This window comes from Chiloscyllium punctatum, chromosome 41 (genome assembly GCF_047496795.1).
Source record: "Chiloscyllium punctatum isolate Juve2018m chromosome 41, sChiPun1.3, whole genome shotgun sequence".
Classification (NCBI taxonomy): domain Eukaryota; kingdom Metazoa; phylum Chordata; class Chondrichthyes; order Orectolobiformes; family Hemiscylliidae; genus Chiloscyllium; species Chiloscyllium punctatum.
In genome coordinates, this window is record NC_092779.1 from 42,801,832 (window position 1) to 42,819,795 (window position 17,964).

The window sequence follows — 17,964 nt, forward strand, 5'->3', positions numbered from 1 at the left end:
GGGGAGGGGGGAGAGGGAGGGGGGGAGGGGGGAGGGGGGAGAGGAGGGGGGGGGAGGGGGGAGAGGGAGGGGGGGAGGGGGGAGAGGGAGGGGGGGAGGGGGGAGAGGGAGGGGGGGGAGGGGGGAGAGGGAGGGGGGGGAGGGGGGAGAGGGAGGGGGGGGAGGGGGGGAGAGAGGGGGGGGAGGGGGGAGAGAGAAGGGGGGGGGAGGGGGGGAGAGAGAAGGGGGGGGAGGGGGGGAGAGAGAAGGGGGGGAGGGGGGAGAGAGAAGGGGGGGGAGGGGGGAGAGAGAAGGGGGGGAGGGGGAGAGAGAGAAGGGGGGGAGGGGGGGAGAGAGAAGGGGGGGGAGGGGGGAGAGAGAAGGGGGGGAGGGGGGAGAGAGAAGGGGGGGGAGGGGGGAGAGAGAAGGGGGGGAGGGGGGGAAGGGGGGGGAGGGGGGGGAGGGGGGGAGAGAGAAGGGGGGGAGGGGGGAGAGAGAAGGGGGGGAGGGGGGAGAGAGAAGGGGGAGGAAGGGGGGAGAGAGATGGGGGGGAGGGGGGAGAGAGAAGGGGGGGGGGAGGGGGGAGAGAGAAGGGGGGGGAGGGGGGAGAGAGAAGGGGGGGGAGGGGGGGGGAGGGGGGAGAGAGAGGGGGGGGGAGGGGGGGGAGAGAGAAGGGGGGGAGGGGGGGGAGAGAGAAGGGGGGGAGGGGGGGGAGAGAGAAGGGGGGGAGGGGGGGGAGAGAGAAGGGGGGGAGGGGGGGGAGAGAGAAGGGGGGGAGGGGGGGGAGAGAGAAGGGGGGGAGGGGGGGGAGAGAGAAGGGGGGGAGGGGGGGGAGAGAGAAGGGGGGGAGGGGGGGGAGAGAGAAGGGGGGGAGGGGGGGGAGAGAGAAGGGGGGGGAGGGGGGAGAGAGAAGGGGGGGAGGGGGGGAGAGAGAAGCGGGGGGAGGGGGGAGAGAGAAGGGGGGGAGAGAGAAGGGGGGGGGAGGGGGGAGAGAGAAGGGGGGGGAGGGGGGAGAGAGAAGGGGGGGGAGGGGGGAGAGAGAAGGGGGGGGAGGGGGGAGAGAGAAGGGGGGGGAGGGGGGGAGAGAGAAGGGGGGGGGAGGGGGAGAGAGAAGGGGGGGAGGGGGGAGAGAGAGGGGGGGGAGGGGGGAGAGAGAAGGGGGGGGGAGGGGGGAGAGAGATGGGGGGGAGGGGGGGAGGGGGGAGAGAGAAGGGGGGGAGGGGGGAGAGAGAGAAGGGGGGGAGGGGGGGGGAGAGAGAAGGGGGGAGGGGGGGGGGGGGGGGAGGGGGGGGGGGGGGGGGGGGGGGGGGGGGGGGGGAGGGGGGGGGGGGGGGGGGGGGGGTGGGGGGGGGGGGGGGGGGGAGGGGGGGGGGGGGGGGGGAGGGGGGGGTGGGGGGGGAGGGGGGGGGGGTGGGGGGGGGGGGGGAGGGGGGGGGGGAGGGGGGGGGGGGGGGGAGAGAAGGGGGAGGGGGGGTGGGGGGAGAGAGAAGGGGGGAGGGGGGAGAGAGATGGGGGGGGAGGGGGGGTGGGGGGAGAGAGAAGGGGGGGAGGGGGGAGAGAGAAGGGGGGAGGGGGGAGAGAGATGGGGGGGAGGGGGGGAGGGGGGAGAGAGAAGGGCGGGGAGGGGGGAGAGAGAAGGGGGGAGGGGGGAGAGAGATGGGGGGAGGGGGGAGGGGGGAGAGAGATGGGGGGAGGGGGGGAGGGGGGAGAGAGAAGGGGGGGGGAGGGGGGAGAGAGAAGGGGGGGGGAGGGGGGAGAGAGAAGGGGGGGGGAGGGGGGGAGAGAGATGGGGGGAGGGGGGAGGGGGGAGAGAGAAGGGGGGGGAGGGGGAGAGAGAAGGGGGGGGGAGGGGGGAGAGATGGGGGGAGGGAGAGAGAGAAGGGGGGGGGGAGGGGAGAGAGAGAAGGGGGGGGGGAGGGGAGAGAGAGAAGGGGGGGGGAGGGGGGAGAGAGAAGGGGGGGGGAGGGGGGAGAGAGAAGGGGGGGGAGGGGGAGAGAGAAGGGGGGGGGAGGGGGAGAGAGAAGGGGGGGGGAGGGGGGAGAGAGAAGGGGGGGGGGAGGGGGGAGAGAGAAGGGGGGGGGAGGGGGGAGAGAGAAGGGGGGGGGGAGGGGGAGAGAGAAGGGGGGGGAGGGGGGAGAGAGAAGGGGGGGGGAGGGGGGAGAGAGAAGGGGGGGGGAGGGGGGAGAGAGAAGGGGGGGGGAGGGGGAGAGAGAAGGGGGGGGGAGGGGGAGAGAGAAGGGGGGGGGAGGGGGAGAGAGAAGGGGGGGAGGGGGGGGAGGGGGGAGAGAGAAGGGGGGGAGGGGGGGGAGAGAGAAGCGGGGGGAGGGGGGGAGAGAGAAGGGGGGGGGGAGGGGGGAGAGAGAAGGGGGGGGAGGGGGGAGAGAGAAGGGGGGGGGGGAGGGGGGAGAGAGAAGGGGGGGAGGGGGGAGAGAGAAGGGGGGGAGGGGAGGGGGGGGAGAGAAGGGGGGGGAGGGGGGAGAGAGAAGGGGGGGAGGGGGGAGAGAGAGAAGGGGGGGAGGGGGGAGAGAGAGAAGGGGGGGAGGGGGGAGAGAGAAGGGGGGGAGGGGGGGGAGGGGGGAGAGAGAAGGGGGGGGGGGGGAGGGGGGAGAGAGAAGGGGGGGAGGGGGGGGAGGGGGGAGAGAGAAGGGGGGGAGGGGGGGGGAGGGGGGAGAGAGAAGGGGGGGAGGGGGGGGAGGGGGGAGAGAGAAGGGGGGGAGGGGGGGGAGGGGGGAGAGAGAAGGGGGGGAGGGGGGGGAGGGGGGGAGAGAGAAGGGGGGGAGGGGGGAGAAGGGAGAGAGAAGGGGGGGGAGGGGGGAGAAGGGAGAGAGAAGGGGGGGAGGGGGGAGAGGGGAGAGAGAAGGGGGGGAGGGGGGAGAGGAGAGAGAGAAGGGAGAGAGAAGGGGGGGAGGAGAGAGAGAAGGGAGAGAGAAGGGGGGGAGGGGGGAGAAGGGAGAGAGAAGGGGGGGAGGGGGGAGAGGGGAGAGAGAAGGGGGGGAGGGGGGAGAGGAGAGAGAGAAGGGAGAGAGAAGGGGGGGAGGGGGGAGAGGAGAGAGAGAAGGGAGAGAAGAGGGGGGAGGGGAGAGAGAAGGGAGAGGAGAGGGGGGAGGTGGGGGGAGACCTTTAAAACACACCCGCTTTGAACACACACAGAGGTCAGGAATAACTTTAACCCCATCCAGGGATCTCTGCCCTTGTCTCCTGTACTTTCAGCTCCACCCCGTACCCCACCATTCCTGGCCACAGTGATATCACCCTGGTTTGTGTCTCTACTGAGCTGCTGGCTGTAACTGAGTCACTTAAGGTTTATTCAGTTTACTGATTTCATTGTTTTTTTTTTAATGTTTTCATGCCTCTTGTCATGCCTCTTGTTTCAGCACTAGCCTGTCACTGCAATGATTCTTCTTCAGTTCACTGCCAGGAAGCTTGTTTCGCAGGTGGGAAATTGTTTTAAACGGCCTCCGAAATTGCAGATGACTCAGATTGAAACCAGCCGTCCAAGTTCAGGTGGGTTTCTTTGTGGACGCAATAGTCGGGGTGGGTAAAAATCATGTAAAGCTGTGCCTCAAAAGGTCCAGTAGAAACACAGTTGTTAACACCGTAGGAGGAGGCAGTTCAGGCCATTGGATCTGCACTGGCTCTCTGAAGGAACATCTCATCTTGTGGCATTCCCTTACCATCTCGCTGTAATCCTGCAGATTATTCCTTTCATTTGATAATCTAATTCACTTTTGAATGCCTTGGTTTAACGAGCACTGTGCATTCAGGCAGGGCATTCCAGACCTTAACTACTCAGGATTTTACCTTGTGCTTCCTTTGTTTTTGACATTAAATAATTTTTTTCACTTGATTGTTCCATGTGTGAAAACAGTTTACCTGTCTGTTCAGGTGTCCAACCCCTTTGTATTTTTTAATACTTCCATGACATCTCATTTCACCCTTCTCTTCAACAAAAACAGACCCAACTTCTTGATTCTGTCTTCATGCCTAAAATTCCTCATCTCTGGAACCACTCTTGGTAACACTTTCTGCACTGTTTCCAGTGTTTTCACATCTTTCCTGGAACTGAAAACAGTGCTGCAGTGGAGGCTGAATGAATGTCTTGGACAAGTTCAACATAAGCTCATTGCTCTTATTTCTCATAAGAATGCCTTGAATGGTTTAGTAACTACATTGTCAACCTTTTTTGCCACCTTCAATGAGTTCTACACACAATCACCCAGTTCTTTCTGCTCTTACAATTGCACCCTTTGTTTTACATTGAGTCAAATATTCTGAAATAGTTGCTTTATTTTGATCTCTAATTAGAATAAAATTTACTTACTTTGCTTTAGATATTTTCCATGCTGGAATTTCCTGGAAAGGGACGTCTTGTTACAAACCTGTCCAAACATCCAACAGCAAAGTGAACTGGTGTGGAATCCCCATCTCCTTTTGCAGAAGTCATGGTGCCATGTTCAGAGATTTAAATGTTGAAAGTGTCTGTTCTGGGAATGTTTAGTCAGTTTGCTGACTTCAGCTCTGGGGCAGGAATTTAGGGGGAGTAGATGGGGTTGGGTTGAGAAGCTTTCTGGCCGGGGGTCGTTTGGGGATGATTAGGGGTCAGTGATATGCTGTGGGGGCAACAGTAATAGATATCTGGCGGTTAGAATAGGAACTTGAATCCTCTATCCTTTCCTGGGTAACTGTTAAATTTAAATGAGCAGGAAATCTTTGAATTCTCCCACTTTAACATATTCTTTGGTAGCATCCCAGATGGAATAGAATTGCCAATCAAAAAATTCAATTTCCTAGCCAATTCCCGTAAGTCAGTTTGTCTGGAATTCCACATGGTGTCAACATGCAGCTCCAGTTTATGCTGCTCCAAAAACATTGGTTTTCTCTGCTTTTTCTCTGCTTTCTTCCAAACGGAATCATTTCATGTTTCTCTGCGTGAAAACTCAACCGATGTCCTTTTGAAGCTCTGCTCGATCTCCTTCACTATTCACAATGCTTCAAAGTTTAGTATCGTCTGCAGAATTTGAAGTTGTGGCTTATACACAAAGATCGAGGTCATGATATTAATATTTCAGGAACACCAAGAGTCCCAATTGTAAAAGTCAAACAATTATTTCATGTAATTGAGTTGCTCATATGTTTGGACTATATAGACTTTGAAAAGAGTTCAGAGTAAGGTGATAAGATGCTATAGTAAAGAGTATCATGATTTAATTAAGGTTTTTAAAATAGCAAAGGCAATAGACTGTGCACGTGTAGAGCTTTCATTTCAACTGACTATATCACAAAAGACTACGGGTTCAACCTTCCAACTTATGTAAGGGCAGTTTGGATGTTGGGCAGCTCTGCTTATTCCTACAAAACTGAGTTTGTTAAACAGGTTGCTAGATCATACAGTTAACATTGACTTACTAACTTCCTTCAAATACAAGTTGGGACTCTTCTTGGCAGGTATGGAAGTTGCCTCACAATCAGAAGTCAAGGGATATACTTATTGTATAAGATTTTGAATCGGCTGGCGATCTTTTTCTGTAGAAAAGGAAAGGTTACACGTGATTTATAAAGTCATTAAAATGATGAAATGGCTCAATAGGGTAGACAAGGCAATGTTACCATTTGGGAGTACATGGAGGAACTAGGCCAAGTCGAAGGATTATAAATATGAGCTTTACTAATAAATTCAGTAAGCAATTCAGGAGAAATTTCTTTACCCAATATGGTATTTAGTGAGAATGTGGAACTTGCTACCACTGTGTTACAAGAGCCCCAACTAATTTGATATGAAAATATTTTGATTGCTAAGAGGGCTGAGGAGTTGTCAAAAATGATTCCAAATTCTCCGTCCATTTGTTCTTTTTTTTATAGCACTATTTTGTCTCAGGATCATAAGACTCAGGGTAGTTTGGGAAAGTGTATTTTGATGTTTATGGCATTACAACCAAATGGGATCAGTTCATTTGAACAGGAGATAATTTGTTTGTTAGTGTTTGGAAAACTGCTTGTTAACTAAGTTGATTAATGAATAGTTATTGGAGCAGTTTGAGTAGCAAGACATTTAAAAATAAATTACCTAGTTGCTTTTACCTGACTGAATCAGAAGACAGCAATGCTTAAATTGGCTTTACTTGCAGTATACTGCCTTGTATTAATGCTTGCTGTTGCTTTATGGAGATAGTTAGAAGATTGTTTCACCTTTCGAGCAATGTTCAGTATGTTTAGAAGAGGAATGTTTGTAAAAGCTTCTGCAGACTAGACAAGAGTACAATAGTCTGGGTCAACAGCAGAAATGCAATCAAGCTGAAGGAACATAGGCAGGCATTGTTCCAAAACAGCATGCAACAGCCTATGAACTGATTTATGTTTCTGCTTATTTTATGCTTAAAGTTATACCAAAGTATGGACATGTGCAAGCGGATATGCTTTTTTTAATGAGACAGCAGGGAAACTTGTTAGTCTAACAACTGAGCACAAAATACATCTAACTGGTTTTCAGTATTACAAAAACAGAAATTGCTGAAAAATGTCAGGTTTGACAGCATCTGTGGAGAGAAATCAGTGAATGTTTTGGGTCCAGTTATTGTTCTTCAGAACTTTCTACCACTGGAATAATTGGGATACCACCACTGAACCATAAAAGCCCCAAATAATTTTATATCGACTTATTTTGATTGCTAAGAGGGCAGAAGGGTTGTCAGAAATTATTCCAAATTTTTATTTCATTTGTCCTTTTCTTCTCTAACATTATTTAGACTTGTGTATTCCACTTTTGATAATGTAACAATTTAATGTGTACTGTGACTTTTAGCCAGAATCAAAACTGCAAAATAATGTATTTAATCAAGTGACATTAGAAAGCATTTTATTCCTTTTTGTGTTGTATAATCCAATATTGAACTTCGGGTTTCAAGTATCACCCCATTACCAAGACTATTTCCTTATATGCTGCAACATCATCATCTCTCTTTTGACTTCTTCTCAGAAAGAATTTACTTTGTTGTATATTGTTTCTACATTGTCTACTACCTTCCATCTTGAACTCCTGTTTACCCAGATCTCCCTGCCAATGTCTCAATACGACACTGGAGGAACTCCACTATTGCTTTTTAAAATGTTTCTTCTGTCTAACTAATGAGACCGAACTCCACTTGTCTCTGCTGCCTTGCCTCCCCTCAGAACCCTGATGTGCTTAAGTCCTGCACACATGTTCATGTATGTGTCAGCTACCCAGTCCACACGTTATGGACTAGGCCAGACCCCTCAAAGCATTTTAAGGTAGCCTACACCCCAACCTTTTCCTATTTTAAAGGTAGTTGTGAAGTGTATGCTCCAGATGTGGTGTGACTGGTCAGATGACAAATAGAACACCATTTATTTAAACACCATAGTTAAAATATAAACAAAAAAAGGAGCTTAGAACAACTTGATTACTGGAAAACTTAACCAAATAATAGGCAGTGTAGATAAGAACAGAAGAACCAGGAGCAGGAATAGGCCATCTGGCCCTTTGAACCCATGCCGCTGATCTTTTTGTGGCCTGAGCTTCACTCACTTATCCTCTCACCATAACCCTTAATTCTTTTACTGCGCAAAATATTATCTATCTCAGCTTTAAAAATATTCACTATTTTTGAGAAGATTTGTAGCTGTTGAGGTACAACAGTGTTTCCAACAGTGATCTCATCTTTTGTTTACAGTGATTGAACAGGCACAGTCTCCAAATGAGTGACCTCACGCCCTCTCTCTCTTCCCACACTTTCTCTGGAGTTCTACAGTGGGATATACCCTAAAGCACCATCCTTCCCCAGATAATCTCTCCAACATTGTCCTATACAGGGCAGAGGTGGAACATAACAAAATGTTGCAGTAAAAATTTGTGTGCGCGCGCGCTGCACACTTAGCCCACACAGTAGTCTTATTGTTGGTGTCCAGTCTGGCTGCCCCGGAGAGGGGATGAGCAGGGGCAGTGCTGGACATTTGGGGGGGCAGCAGTGGGCGGGGGGAGGCATCGGACAGGGTTGGGGGGGGGGGCGGACGGAGAGGTGTAGGACAGGGTTGGGGGGGGGGCGGACGGAGAGGTGTAGGACAGGGTTGGGGGGTCGGGCGGACAGGGGAGGCGTCGGACGGGGTTAGGGGGGGCGGATGGGGTCGGACGGGGTCAGGGGTGTGGACGGCGTCGGACGGGGTCAGGGGGGGACGTCGGGGGGGGCGTCGGAAGGGGTCGGGGGGGGCGTCGGAAGGGGTCGGGGGGGGCGTCGGAAGGGGTCGGGGGGGGCAGGGGAAGCGTCGGACGGGGTTAGGGGTGCGGACGGGGTCGGGGGGGCAGGGGAGGCGTCGGTCGGGGGGGGGCGGACGGGGCTGGGGGGGCAGGGGAGGCGTCGAACGGGGTCACGGGGACGGGGGGGGGGCAAGGGAGGCGTTGAACGGGGCAGACGGGGTCGGGGGGGAGCAGGGGAGGCGTCGGACGGGGTCGGGGGGGAGCAGGGGAGGCGTCGGGGGGGAGCAGGGGAGGCGTCGGACGGGGTCGGGGGGGAGCAGGGGAGGCGTCGGGGGGGAGCAGGGGAGGCGTCGGGGGGGAGCAGGGGAGGCGTCGGACGGGGACGGGGTCGGGGGTGGCGGACGGGGTCGGGGGGAACAGGGGAGGCGTCGAACGGGGTCACGGGGCGGACGGGGTCGGGGGGAGCAGGGGAGGCGTCGAACGGGGTCACGGGGCGGACGGGGTCGGGGGGAGCAGGGGAGGCGTCGAACGGGGTCACGGGGCGGACGGGGTCGGGGGGAGCAGGGAGGCGTCGAACGGGGTCACGGGGCGGACGGGGTCGGGGGGGGCAAGGGAGGCGTCGAACGGGGTCACGGGTCGGGGGGAGCAGGGGAGGCGTCGAACGGGGTCACGGGGTCGGGGGGAGCAGGGAGGCGTCGGGCGGGGTCAGAGGGCCGGACGGGGTCGGGGAGCAGGGAAGGCGTCGGGGGGAGCAGGGGAGGCGTTGAACGGGGTCACGGGGCGGACGGGGTCGGGGGGGAGCAGGGGTGGCGTCGGACGGGATCACGGGGCGGACGGGGTCGGGGGGAGCAGGGGAGGCGTCGAACGGGGTCACGGGGTCGGGGGGGGCAAGGGAGGCGTCGAACGGGGTCACGGGGCCGGACGGGGTCGGGGGGGAGCAGGGGAGGCGTCGGGCGGGATCACGGGGCGGACGGGGTCGGGGGGAGCAGGGGAGGCGTCGAACGGGGTCACGGGGTCGGGGGGGGCAAGGGAGGCGTCGAACGGGGTCACGGGGCCGGACGGGGTCGGGGGGGAGCAGGGGAGGCGTCGGGCGGGGTCAGACGGGGTCGGGGGGAGCAGGGGAGGCGTTGAACGGGGTCACGGGGCGGACGGGGTCGGGGGGGAGCAGGGGAGGTGTCGGACGGGGTTAGGGGTGCGGACGGGGTCGGGGGTCAGGGGAGGGTGCGGACGGGGTTAGGAGTGCGGACGGGGTCGGGGGGCAGGGGAGGGGTGCGTACGGGGTCGGGGGGCAGGGGAGGCGTCGGACGGGGTTAGGGGTGCGGACGGCGTCGGGGGGCTGTGGAGGCGTCGGACGGGGTCGGGGGCAGGGGAGGCGTGGGACGAGGTCGGGGCGCTGGCATGGGACGGGGTCGGGGGGAGGCGTTGGATGGGGTCGTTGAGGGGAGGCGTCGGACGGGGGCGTCGGGGGGAGGCATCGGACGGAGGCGTCGGACAGGGTTGTGGGTGTTGGGATGATTGCTTCAGTATTAAGTATCTAGTTGGTATTGGTGATCCCATAGGTGTTCCGTCGATTTGTTTGTTGGTCTTTCATTGAAGGTGGAGTGGGTATTGAAGTCTGCTAGGTTGAAGATGCTGATGGAGTGGGTACTGTCTGGTGTTTCTGTCCTCGGTTCGTCTAGTGGTGCGCTGAGTGTTTCTTTGGCTAGGTTGATGTTAATTGATGTGAATAGGGCTGTCACGTCAAAGGAGGCCATTATTTCATCCTCTTCTATTTTGGTGTCTTTGCTGTTCAGGAATTCTTGGGTGGAGTGGATGGAGTGGCACGAGTCTTCTACTAGGTATTTCAGTTTACGGTGAAGTTCCTTTGCTAGTCTGTATGTCGGTGTGCCAGGGAATGAGACTATGGGTCTGAGGAGAGCCCCTGGTTTGTGTACCTTAGGTAATCCATAGAAGCGGGGTGTGTTGGATCCATTAGGTTTGATTTTTTGGACATGTGACTTGTTAATTTGGCCTGGCTTCTTCAATTTAGTTGTGATATGGTTTTCCAGCTGTGGAGTTGGGTTGATCGCCACCTGTTGGTAAGTATCGGTATCGGTGAGCAGTTTTCAATGTACTGTATTCTGTTCTGATGGTCATGCGCCCTTTGTCTGCCCATAGGGCTACAGTGTTTCTGCCTTTTCTGATTCCTTCCAGGGCTTTCCCTTCCTGTGTGTTGAGGGTGTTTCCTTCATTCTTAGTGTTAGTCTGTCAGATAGCCTGCTGGGTTTCTTCCATGAGTCCATTGTCTTCCATGAGTCCATTGTCTTCCATGAGTCCATTTCTGCTAAGAACGTCTTTTTGTCTGCGCCTCTGTAGTTGTAGTTCATCCCTCTTACCAGGACAGCTTTTTCCATGTCAGTTAGTGGTCGGTCTGATTGATTTTTAATCCAAGCTTCTGAATTGTCTGTGTTCTTTTGTGTGAGCTTGTCCAGGTTTTCTTGTAGGGATAAGGTTTTTTCTTTTTCTTTGGCCTGCTGTTGTTTGATACTGATGGCTTGTTCTTGTGTGCTTGTCCATTCATGGTCTGTTGCATTGGTGTATAAAGTTTTTTTGGCATGAAATTTCCTGATTATATATTTGTAGAGTCAGTTGTGGGCGTCTTTAGTCATTTTCTGGCATTCTGCAGCCATTCTGTCTGTCACTATTACTAGTCTCCTTACATCAGCTGACGAAGGACACCACTTCAAGTGGGACAGCACATCCATCCTAGGGCAGGCTAAACAGAGGCACGTACAGGAATTCCTAGAGGCCTAGCATTCAAACCAGAATTGCGTCAATAAACACATCAATTTAGACTCCATTTACCAAGCTCTGAGAAAAAGAACTGGAAATGGTATCGCCCACCGTAACCTTAACCGACCAAGACACACAAATAGAAAATGGGACAGAACCCCAGTGCTTCACCAGAGGCCCACTGATGATGTTACCTAACATGGTGATGAAACGTCTGAAAACAAACCTGCCATCTCAGCAAGAAAACTTACAAACTTTAAAAACGTTCAATGAGGAAGCCTCAACTACTTCACTGGGCAGACATCCCACATATTCACAACCCTTTGAGTGAAGAAGTTCATCCTTAATTCAGTCCTAAGTCTGCTTCCTTTAATGTGAAGCTCTGCCCTCTTGTTCCAGTGTCACCTGCCAGTGGAAACATCGTCTCTGCTTCTATCTTACCTATTTCCTTCATAATTTTATGTTTCTATAAACTAATTAACTGTTCCAATATGATGATATCCCATAAATACACTCCTCGGCAAAAAGGTAAATTCAGATAGAAACAACATCAGGAGTGATGTCAGAGAAAGCAGCTAGGAATCTTTCACTGAAGCTTCCAACTCTTCTGGAACCCCAACTGCTTTTAACTGCTAAAGCTATAAAAAAAAACTAGAAAGCTTGGTCTGTGAGAACTGGCTACTCCCATTCAAGCTGCTTCCATTGTTCCAACCTAAAGGCCTCCCAAGTTGTTTACTTAGGCCATCTCCAGCAGCCAGTTCAGAGCCTCTGCGTTTACACTCTCTTTTTTTAAAACAAAACCCTGGATAAAATAATCTTTGTAAAGCCACATCATCATCATCCACACCCTTCAGTCATCAAGGCCCTTTATACTCTAGTCTATGCTTTGATATCTTTCTCCCTGCTGTTGAAATTCTCTTTAAACGTGTCTTCACAGTCAAAGTTTTGATTACTTCTGCTTTATGTCTTGTCGTCCTCGTCTGTGAAGGGCTTCAGTATGGTATTTATCTCAGAATCTTAGAACACAGGAAGCCATTTGGACTTATCTGATCAGTCCAAATCTCCTGTTTCACTACAGTCTTGCAGTTTTTTATTTCAAGCATTAAATTCCCTTTTGAAAACCACCATTGAATCTGTTTCCACCATCCTATATGAGTGATTTATAGTAGATTTTAGAACTAGTTGTGTTTATGTATCTGGTTCTTTTAAAAGTTGGTTTAAATCTCTGCTGAATGATTACTGATCATCCTAACTTTTGACGATCCTGCTTTGACAATTCCCACTATCTCTAAAAATGTGTAAATAGATTGCATTTAGACATCTACTAATTAATCTGTTCAGCGATGGTATTATACAACGCTGGACCAGGCGGGACTCGAACCATGGTCTCCCCTGTCAGAGATGATGGTATTGAGGAGGTTGGTCTCAGGCTACTATCTGATAATGGGCAGAACAATGGCAGATGGAATTTAATTCTGATAAGTGTGAGAGATGCATTTTGAGAGGTTTAATAAGGGAAGGACATACAAAATAAATTGAGGTTTCTAGGGGGTACTGAGGAACAGAGACATTGGTATTCAAGACTATAGATGCCTGAAGATGTCAGCACAGGTGGACAGGGTGGTGGAGTAGGAATGCTTGCCTTCATTAGCCAGGGCATACAATGTAAAAGCAAGGAAGTTTTGTTAAAACTTTATAAACATTGCCACAGATGCACTGCTGTGTGCAGTTCTGGTTGCCACACATTGCGAGGATGTGATTGCACTGGAGCAAGTGCAGAAAAGATTCACCAGGATGTTCCTGGGATGAAAAGTCAGTTATGGAGAGAGACTGGATAGGCTGAGTTTGTTTTCCTTAGAGCAGAGGAAGCCGAGGAGGTGGATCTGATTGAGGTATACAAATGTGAGAGGCATAGATAGGGTAAATTGTGGCCAGAGTTCATAAGTTGAAGGTGAGGAGTAAAAGGTTTAGAGGAGATCTGAGAAAGAAAGATTTTCGTCCAGAGGGTGATGGAAGTACAGAATGTGCTGCTTCAGAGGACGGTGGAGGCAGATACTCTTGCACCATTTAAGAAGCATCTGGATGAGCAGTTAAAATTCCAGACCTGTAGACTGAGTGAAGGTAAATGGGATTAATGTAGTTTGGTGTTTATTGGTCAGCATAGACGTGGTGAGTCGACGGGCTTGTGCTGTATGATGTTGACTACCACTGCACGACCACAGTCCATAATGTGTTGCATGTGATGAACAAATATTTATGGATAAATTCATTGCTTCTCCCCCATCCAAGCTGGACGGCAATGTGTCTTCAGTGATGGGGCTAAAACAGGGTAGCACTGATTCTTAAGTGTGGCTCTAAATTAGAAGTGCAGACACTCTGAAGTTGTACTTTGGTATGTTCTAACTCCTGACAATATACAGTTGACTAGTTGCTAAGAGATTATATTACTAGTTCATTCTGAGCCCTGTGATCCAAATGATTGGTTAAGCTTTTGAAAAGTATTTAATTGGCTGTATGAAGTGTTTTGGGATTATTTTAGATCAGGTAAAAACAATGGCTGCAGATGCTGGAAACCAGAGTTTAGATTAGAGTGGTGCTGGAAAAGCACAGCAGTTCAGGCAGCCTGTATTCCTGATGAAGGGCTTTTGCCCGAAACGTCCATTTAACTGCTCCTCGGATGCTGCCTGAACTGCTGTGCTTTTCCATCACCGTTTTAATTTAAATTATTTTGGATCATGAAAGGCACTATCTAAATGCAAGGCTTCTCAAATGTAATACCTGCAAAATTGTATATTGAGGTTAGTTATAATTATTGTGAAGCAAGAGTAGAATTCTGTCACTGTTATGACTTGAGATGTTATTTCAGTTGGTTTATCGTTTTTGAACATGCATATCTGGACTCTCGAGCCTGCCATGATGTTAAAACTCCCATGAGAAAAAGAAAGCGAATTCTGCTGTTCTGCCTAACATAGCAAAAGATTTCACTGTGCAGGGCAGGCCATTTGCTGACAGGTCTGCCAGTATTATCTTGCACATAAGCTAATGCCACCTCTTCCCTTCACTTGCTTTCAACATAACTTCCTCTTCCTGCCTCAGTAATGTCCCTTCTAGCTCACCTTAAAATGCAACTGTGTTATTTGCCTTGGCCACCCTGTAGTTCTACATTCTTACTACTTCATGTTTTCCCCCAAATTATTTATTGCATTATTATCCCATTTAAAATCCCTAATTTCTGAACACTTGTCACTGTTTCACACATTCAAAGTGGAAATATCTTTTTGTCTATCCTTTCAAATTCTTGATAATTTTAAAAACTTCTCGTTGCCTCCCTTCCCATCCTGTTCAGATTTTCCAGATTATTATACCCTTTGAATCTTTGTCTAATATGCATATCTTGTTTGTAAATGTCATAATTTTTTTTAAAGATTTGGCTGAATTTCGGGAAATCTTTGCGAAAGCCAAGCACGTAACCATTTTAACAGGCGCTGGAGCTAGTGCAGAGAGTGGAGTTCCCACCTTCCGTGGAAAAGGGGGCTTTTGGAGGAAATGGCAAGCCCAGGTATGTCTATGTAACCCATAAAACCGATAGGGGAATATGATGCATTTTGGTAATTTCATGTTAAAATGCAATCTCTGATTGTAGGTGATTCATTTATTTTTTTATAGAATTCAAAAGCTTCAGCAACAATTGGGTTGCATCTTTCATTTAAAGGAAGAGATTGTAAATGCCGTGATGTGAAGGAAGGCTGAGGATTGTGGTTTTGCTGTGGCTGTTACCCTGAGTTTATAAAACTGAGGGTTTTGTTAATAATTCCTACCATAATTATCAGCCATTATTCAATGCCAGTATAATGTTAATCGGTGAGCTAGGGTAATGCATATTTGTTTTTCCCCTTCTGTGGAATTGCTGTGCAAATATTGATGGTGTATCCAAAACATGGAATCAACTGTAACCATAAATTGTTAATCTCTAATTCAGCACCAATTGACGGCTTGGCTCTCTTGCAACATACTTAAGTTGAAAAGAAGTTATTTCATAAATTGCTAGAAATGTACGGCAAGATCTAAGAGTGAAAATAAGTCAACATGAAGCTCTCTTGTTACTTATTCCAAGTAAAAGCAACATCTTTCCCACATACTGCAAGTTTCAATCTTTATTTCAATTTCCACCATTTATTTTGACTTCAGAATTTTTCAGACTTATTTTGTTTTTCCTTTGATCCCCTTCTTAAGATAGCATCTCCAAGTAATCGATAAGGTTATTGAACTTTAGCTTATGCCATGACTTTACTACAGAACAGGGCAACGAGAACAGCCCAAGTCAACTTCACCTGGAACGGGGATCAAACTTCGTTCTGTTAGCACTACTCTGAACTGTACACTAGTCATCTAGTCAACTGATGTCACTGCACCATTCTTTTCCCTAGAGACTTTACTCTCAAGATCAAGACCTTTACAACATTTTTAAAACATCGTTCATGAGATGTGGACATCTCTGGCGAGGCAAGCATTTGTTCCCCAGATGGTAGTTAAGAGTCAGCCATATTGCTTTGGGTCTGCAGTCAAGCTGGATAAGGATGGTAAATTTTTCTTCCCTGAAAGATGTTAGTGAAGCAGATGGGTTAAATCTGATAACACTGCTATGCAAATTGAATTTCACAATTTGAGACATTACTTGCACCTCTCGGGTTTGGTTCTTAACTCAGGGCTGGACTGATACTGTGACATTTCTATGGCGTGTTACACAACTGATTTAGGGAACCCTGGCTCAGTACCTGGTTTGTCTACACAAAACAATTTGTGCCAAATTTTTCAGTAAATTGTGAGCCTCACCCAACTGTGATGAATTTACAATCAAGCAGAGCCTGACAAGTCTTGAAGTATACAGTATTAAAGAGAAGTTTTTGTACATCTTTTATTTCTGGGGAAATAAAAGTGGAGAAGTTTTCTGCTCCAGCACTAATCCCTGTTGCCTGTCGACCACCAAAGTCTGTTGTCTAAAACATTCATATGTTAGCCTTATTATACAGTAAAGTATTATAAAGTCCAAAATATAATTTAATCTTCATTTCTCATGTTGTTGTTTTGGACAAATATGGAGGATAATTTTCAATCCTGTTTCCTTGGCAAACTTCTGATGGAACAGATTGCCTATTCGATGTAAGATTCCAACTAAGTGAAATTAGTTGAAGTAGCGAAGTTTAATATTACTGTTAATACTAATTTTACAGCTGTGTAAATTGCTTGTTTATTTGTATGATAGTAAAGCATGTTTGCAAATAACTTGTAAATTACTTTTGAATAAGAGTTTAAATGTGCACGTAAGTATTTTTGTATATGGCTGTTGTGCCCAGCTTTGTCTTCAGGGACCATTTTGCTGCATATCTTGCAACTTCAGGGCCACCTGGGAAGTTTAAAATTAGCTTGGAATAGTTGAATCAAACAGACTGCTACTTCACTAAATTCCATCTTCCTACTGACTTTCATTTGTATCAAGTTGCTGCAACTAATAATTTCTGATTTAGAATTTATTTGTCAATGAAAAAACAGTGCTAAACATCACACATCTAATCTTCAGCTCCACCAATCACAATCCGAACAAACCAAGTAGAATCAAGGTGCCTGGTCTTTTCAGAGCTACGTGTGGGTACCAGCTCAGATAGCTTGATACTTATTTTTAGAAAAGTGTTTTGCATGTGTACTTGTCTATTAACAGGACTTGGCTACCCCGGAGGCTTTTGCAAGAAATCCTTCTAGAGTATGGGAATTCTATCACTACCGCCGTGAGCTGATGTTGAGTAAAAGCCCAAATGCTGCACACATTGCTATTGCTGAATGTGAGGCTAGACTGAGCAAGCAAGGCAGAAAGGTTGTGGTCGTCACTCAGAACATTGATGAACTTCATAAAAGAGCAGGATCAAAAGCTATATATGAAATTCATGGTATGTGATTGCGTTGTAATCTGAAAATCTTGATTTGTAGCCATTACTATTCATCTTAGTATCTGTATTGGGAAAAATAAATTGCATTACTAATAAGATGATGTCCACAATAAATCTGAGTTTTGTTTAGGCATCTTAATAGATAATGTACTGGAGTAGTTTTCTCAAGTTATGTTTCAATTAGGTCAACTAGCCTCAATTGCCAATTTGATTGCATTACAGATTGAATATTGTTGTTGTTTTTAATTTATTAATATATTAAAGGCAAATGAATAAAAATCACAGCCACCTGTTGTTCCCTCTTTTACTCCATTGCTCTTGTGTTTGCCACATTTTGTATTTTTCCTTCAAATCCTCTTTCTATGCTTCTCTTACTACCTCCTCCTCTTTAGCCTGTTTATATGTTTTATTCTGGCCTTTTTTTTTACTTCCATCATTCTCTAACTATAAGTTGTTATCCTCTGACTTATGCCATTTTTTCCTTCTCTGACTGATTTAGTAAGTGGTAGCAAGCAATCATCGAAACATGATTATTTGTATCTTTCTGTCAGCAGCAAAACTGTGACTAATATTGCTGACTGCCCATTTTACCTGGATTATAGTTTGCAAGGGAAAACCTTCTCTTCCCGCAGCGGGGTCAACCACTGGAACAAGAAACATGGCCTTCCAGCATGGAGTGCTGGAAGTCATACTGAAGAGCAGTACTTCGTGCTTTGTGTTTAGCTCAATGACAGAATTTTTAAAATTATCTTTAATATTTTTAAATAATTAAGGCTTTTCAACACTGGAAGCTATGAAACATATTTAACACTTTAATGGTTATAAAATTATACAAAGTAACTTTCATGCTGAATCTATATAGTATAATTTAGTCATCTGTATATCTAGACCATATATTTATTCTGTGGTGTTAAAACAGTGAAAATTTGTGTAACTGGAACACAAGTTTTGAAATTAAACCAAAATTAAAGCTGTTTCATTAAAATGTGTCAGTGGTGCCAGATAAATATTGAAGAATATTAACTGTTAATATTTTTGGCCATTGACATAACTAATGAAGTG

General features: G+C 49.1%; 1 protein-coding gene across 5 annotated transcripts in view; it reads left to right on the forward strand.

Annotated features, from left to right (window-relative positions):
- Positions 1 to 17,964, forward strand: part of sirt5 (sirtuin 5) — a 91,483-nt gene that overhangs the window by 306 nt on the left and 73,213 nt on the right. For all 5 annotated transcript variants that reach the window (XM_072560792.1, XM_072560797.1, XM_072560795.1 and 2 more), the window contains exons 2-4: positions 3,354 to 3,483; positions 14,386 to 14,519; positions 16,677 to 16,902. In XM_072560792.1, coding sequence (XP_072416893.1) covers positions 3,372 to 3,483; positions 14,386 to 14,519; positions 16,677 to 16,902 — 472 coding nt within the window. In that variant the 5' untranslated portion in view covers positions 3,354 to 3,371. The remainder of the gene's footprint in view (positions 1 to 3,353; positions 3,484 to 14,385; positions 14,520 to 16,676; positions 16,903 to 17,964) is intronic.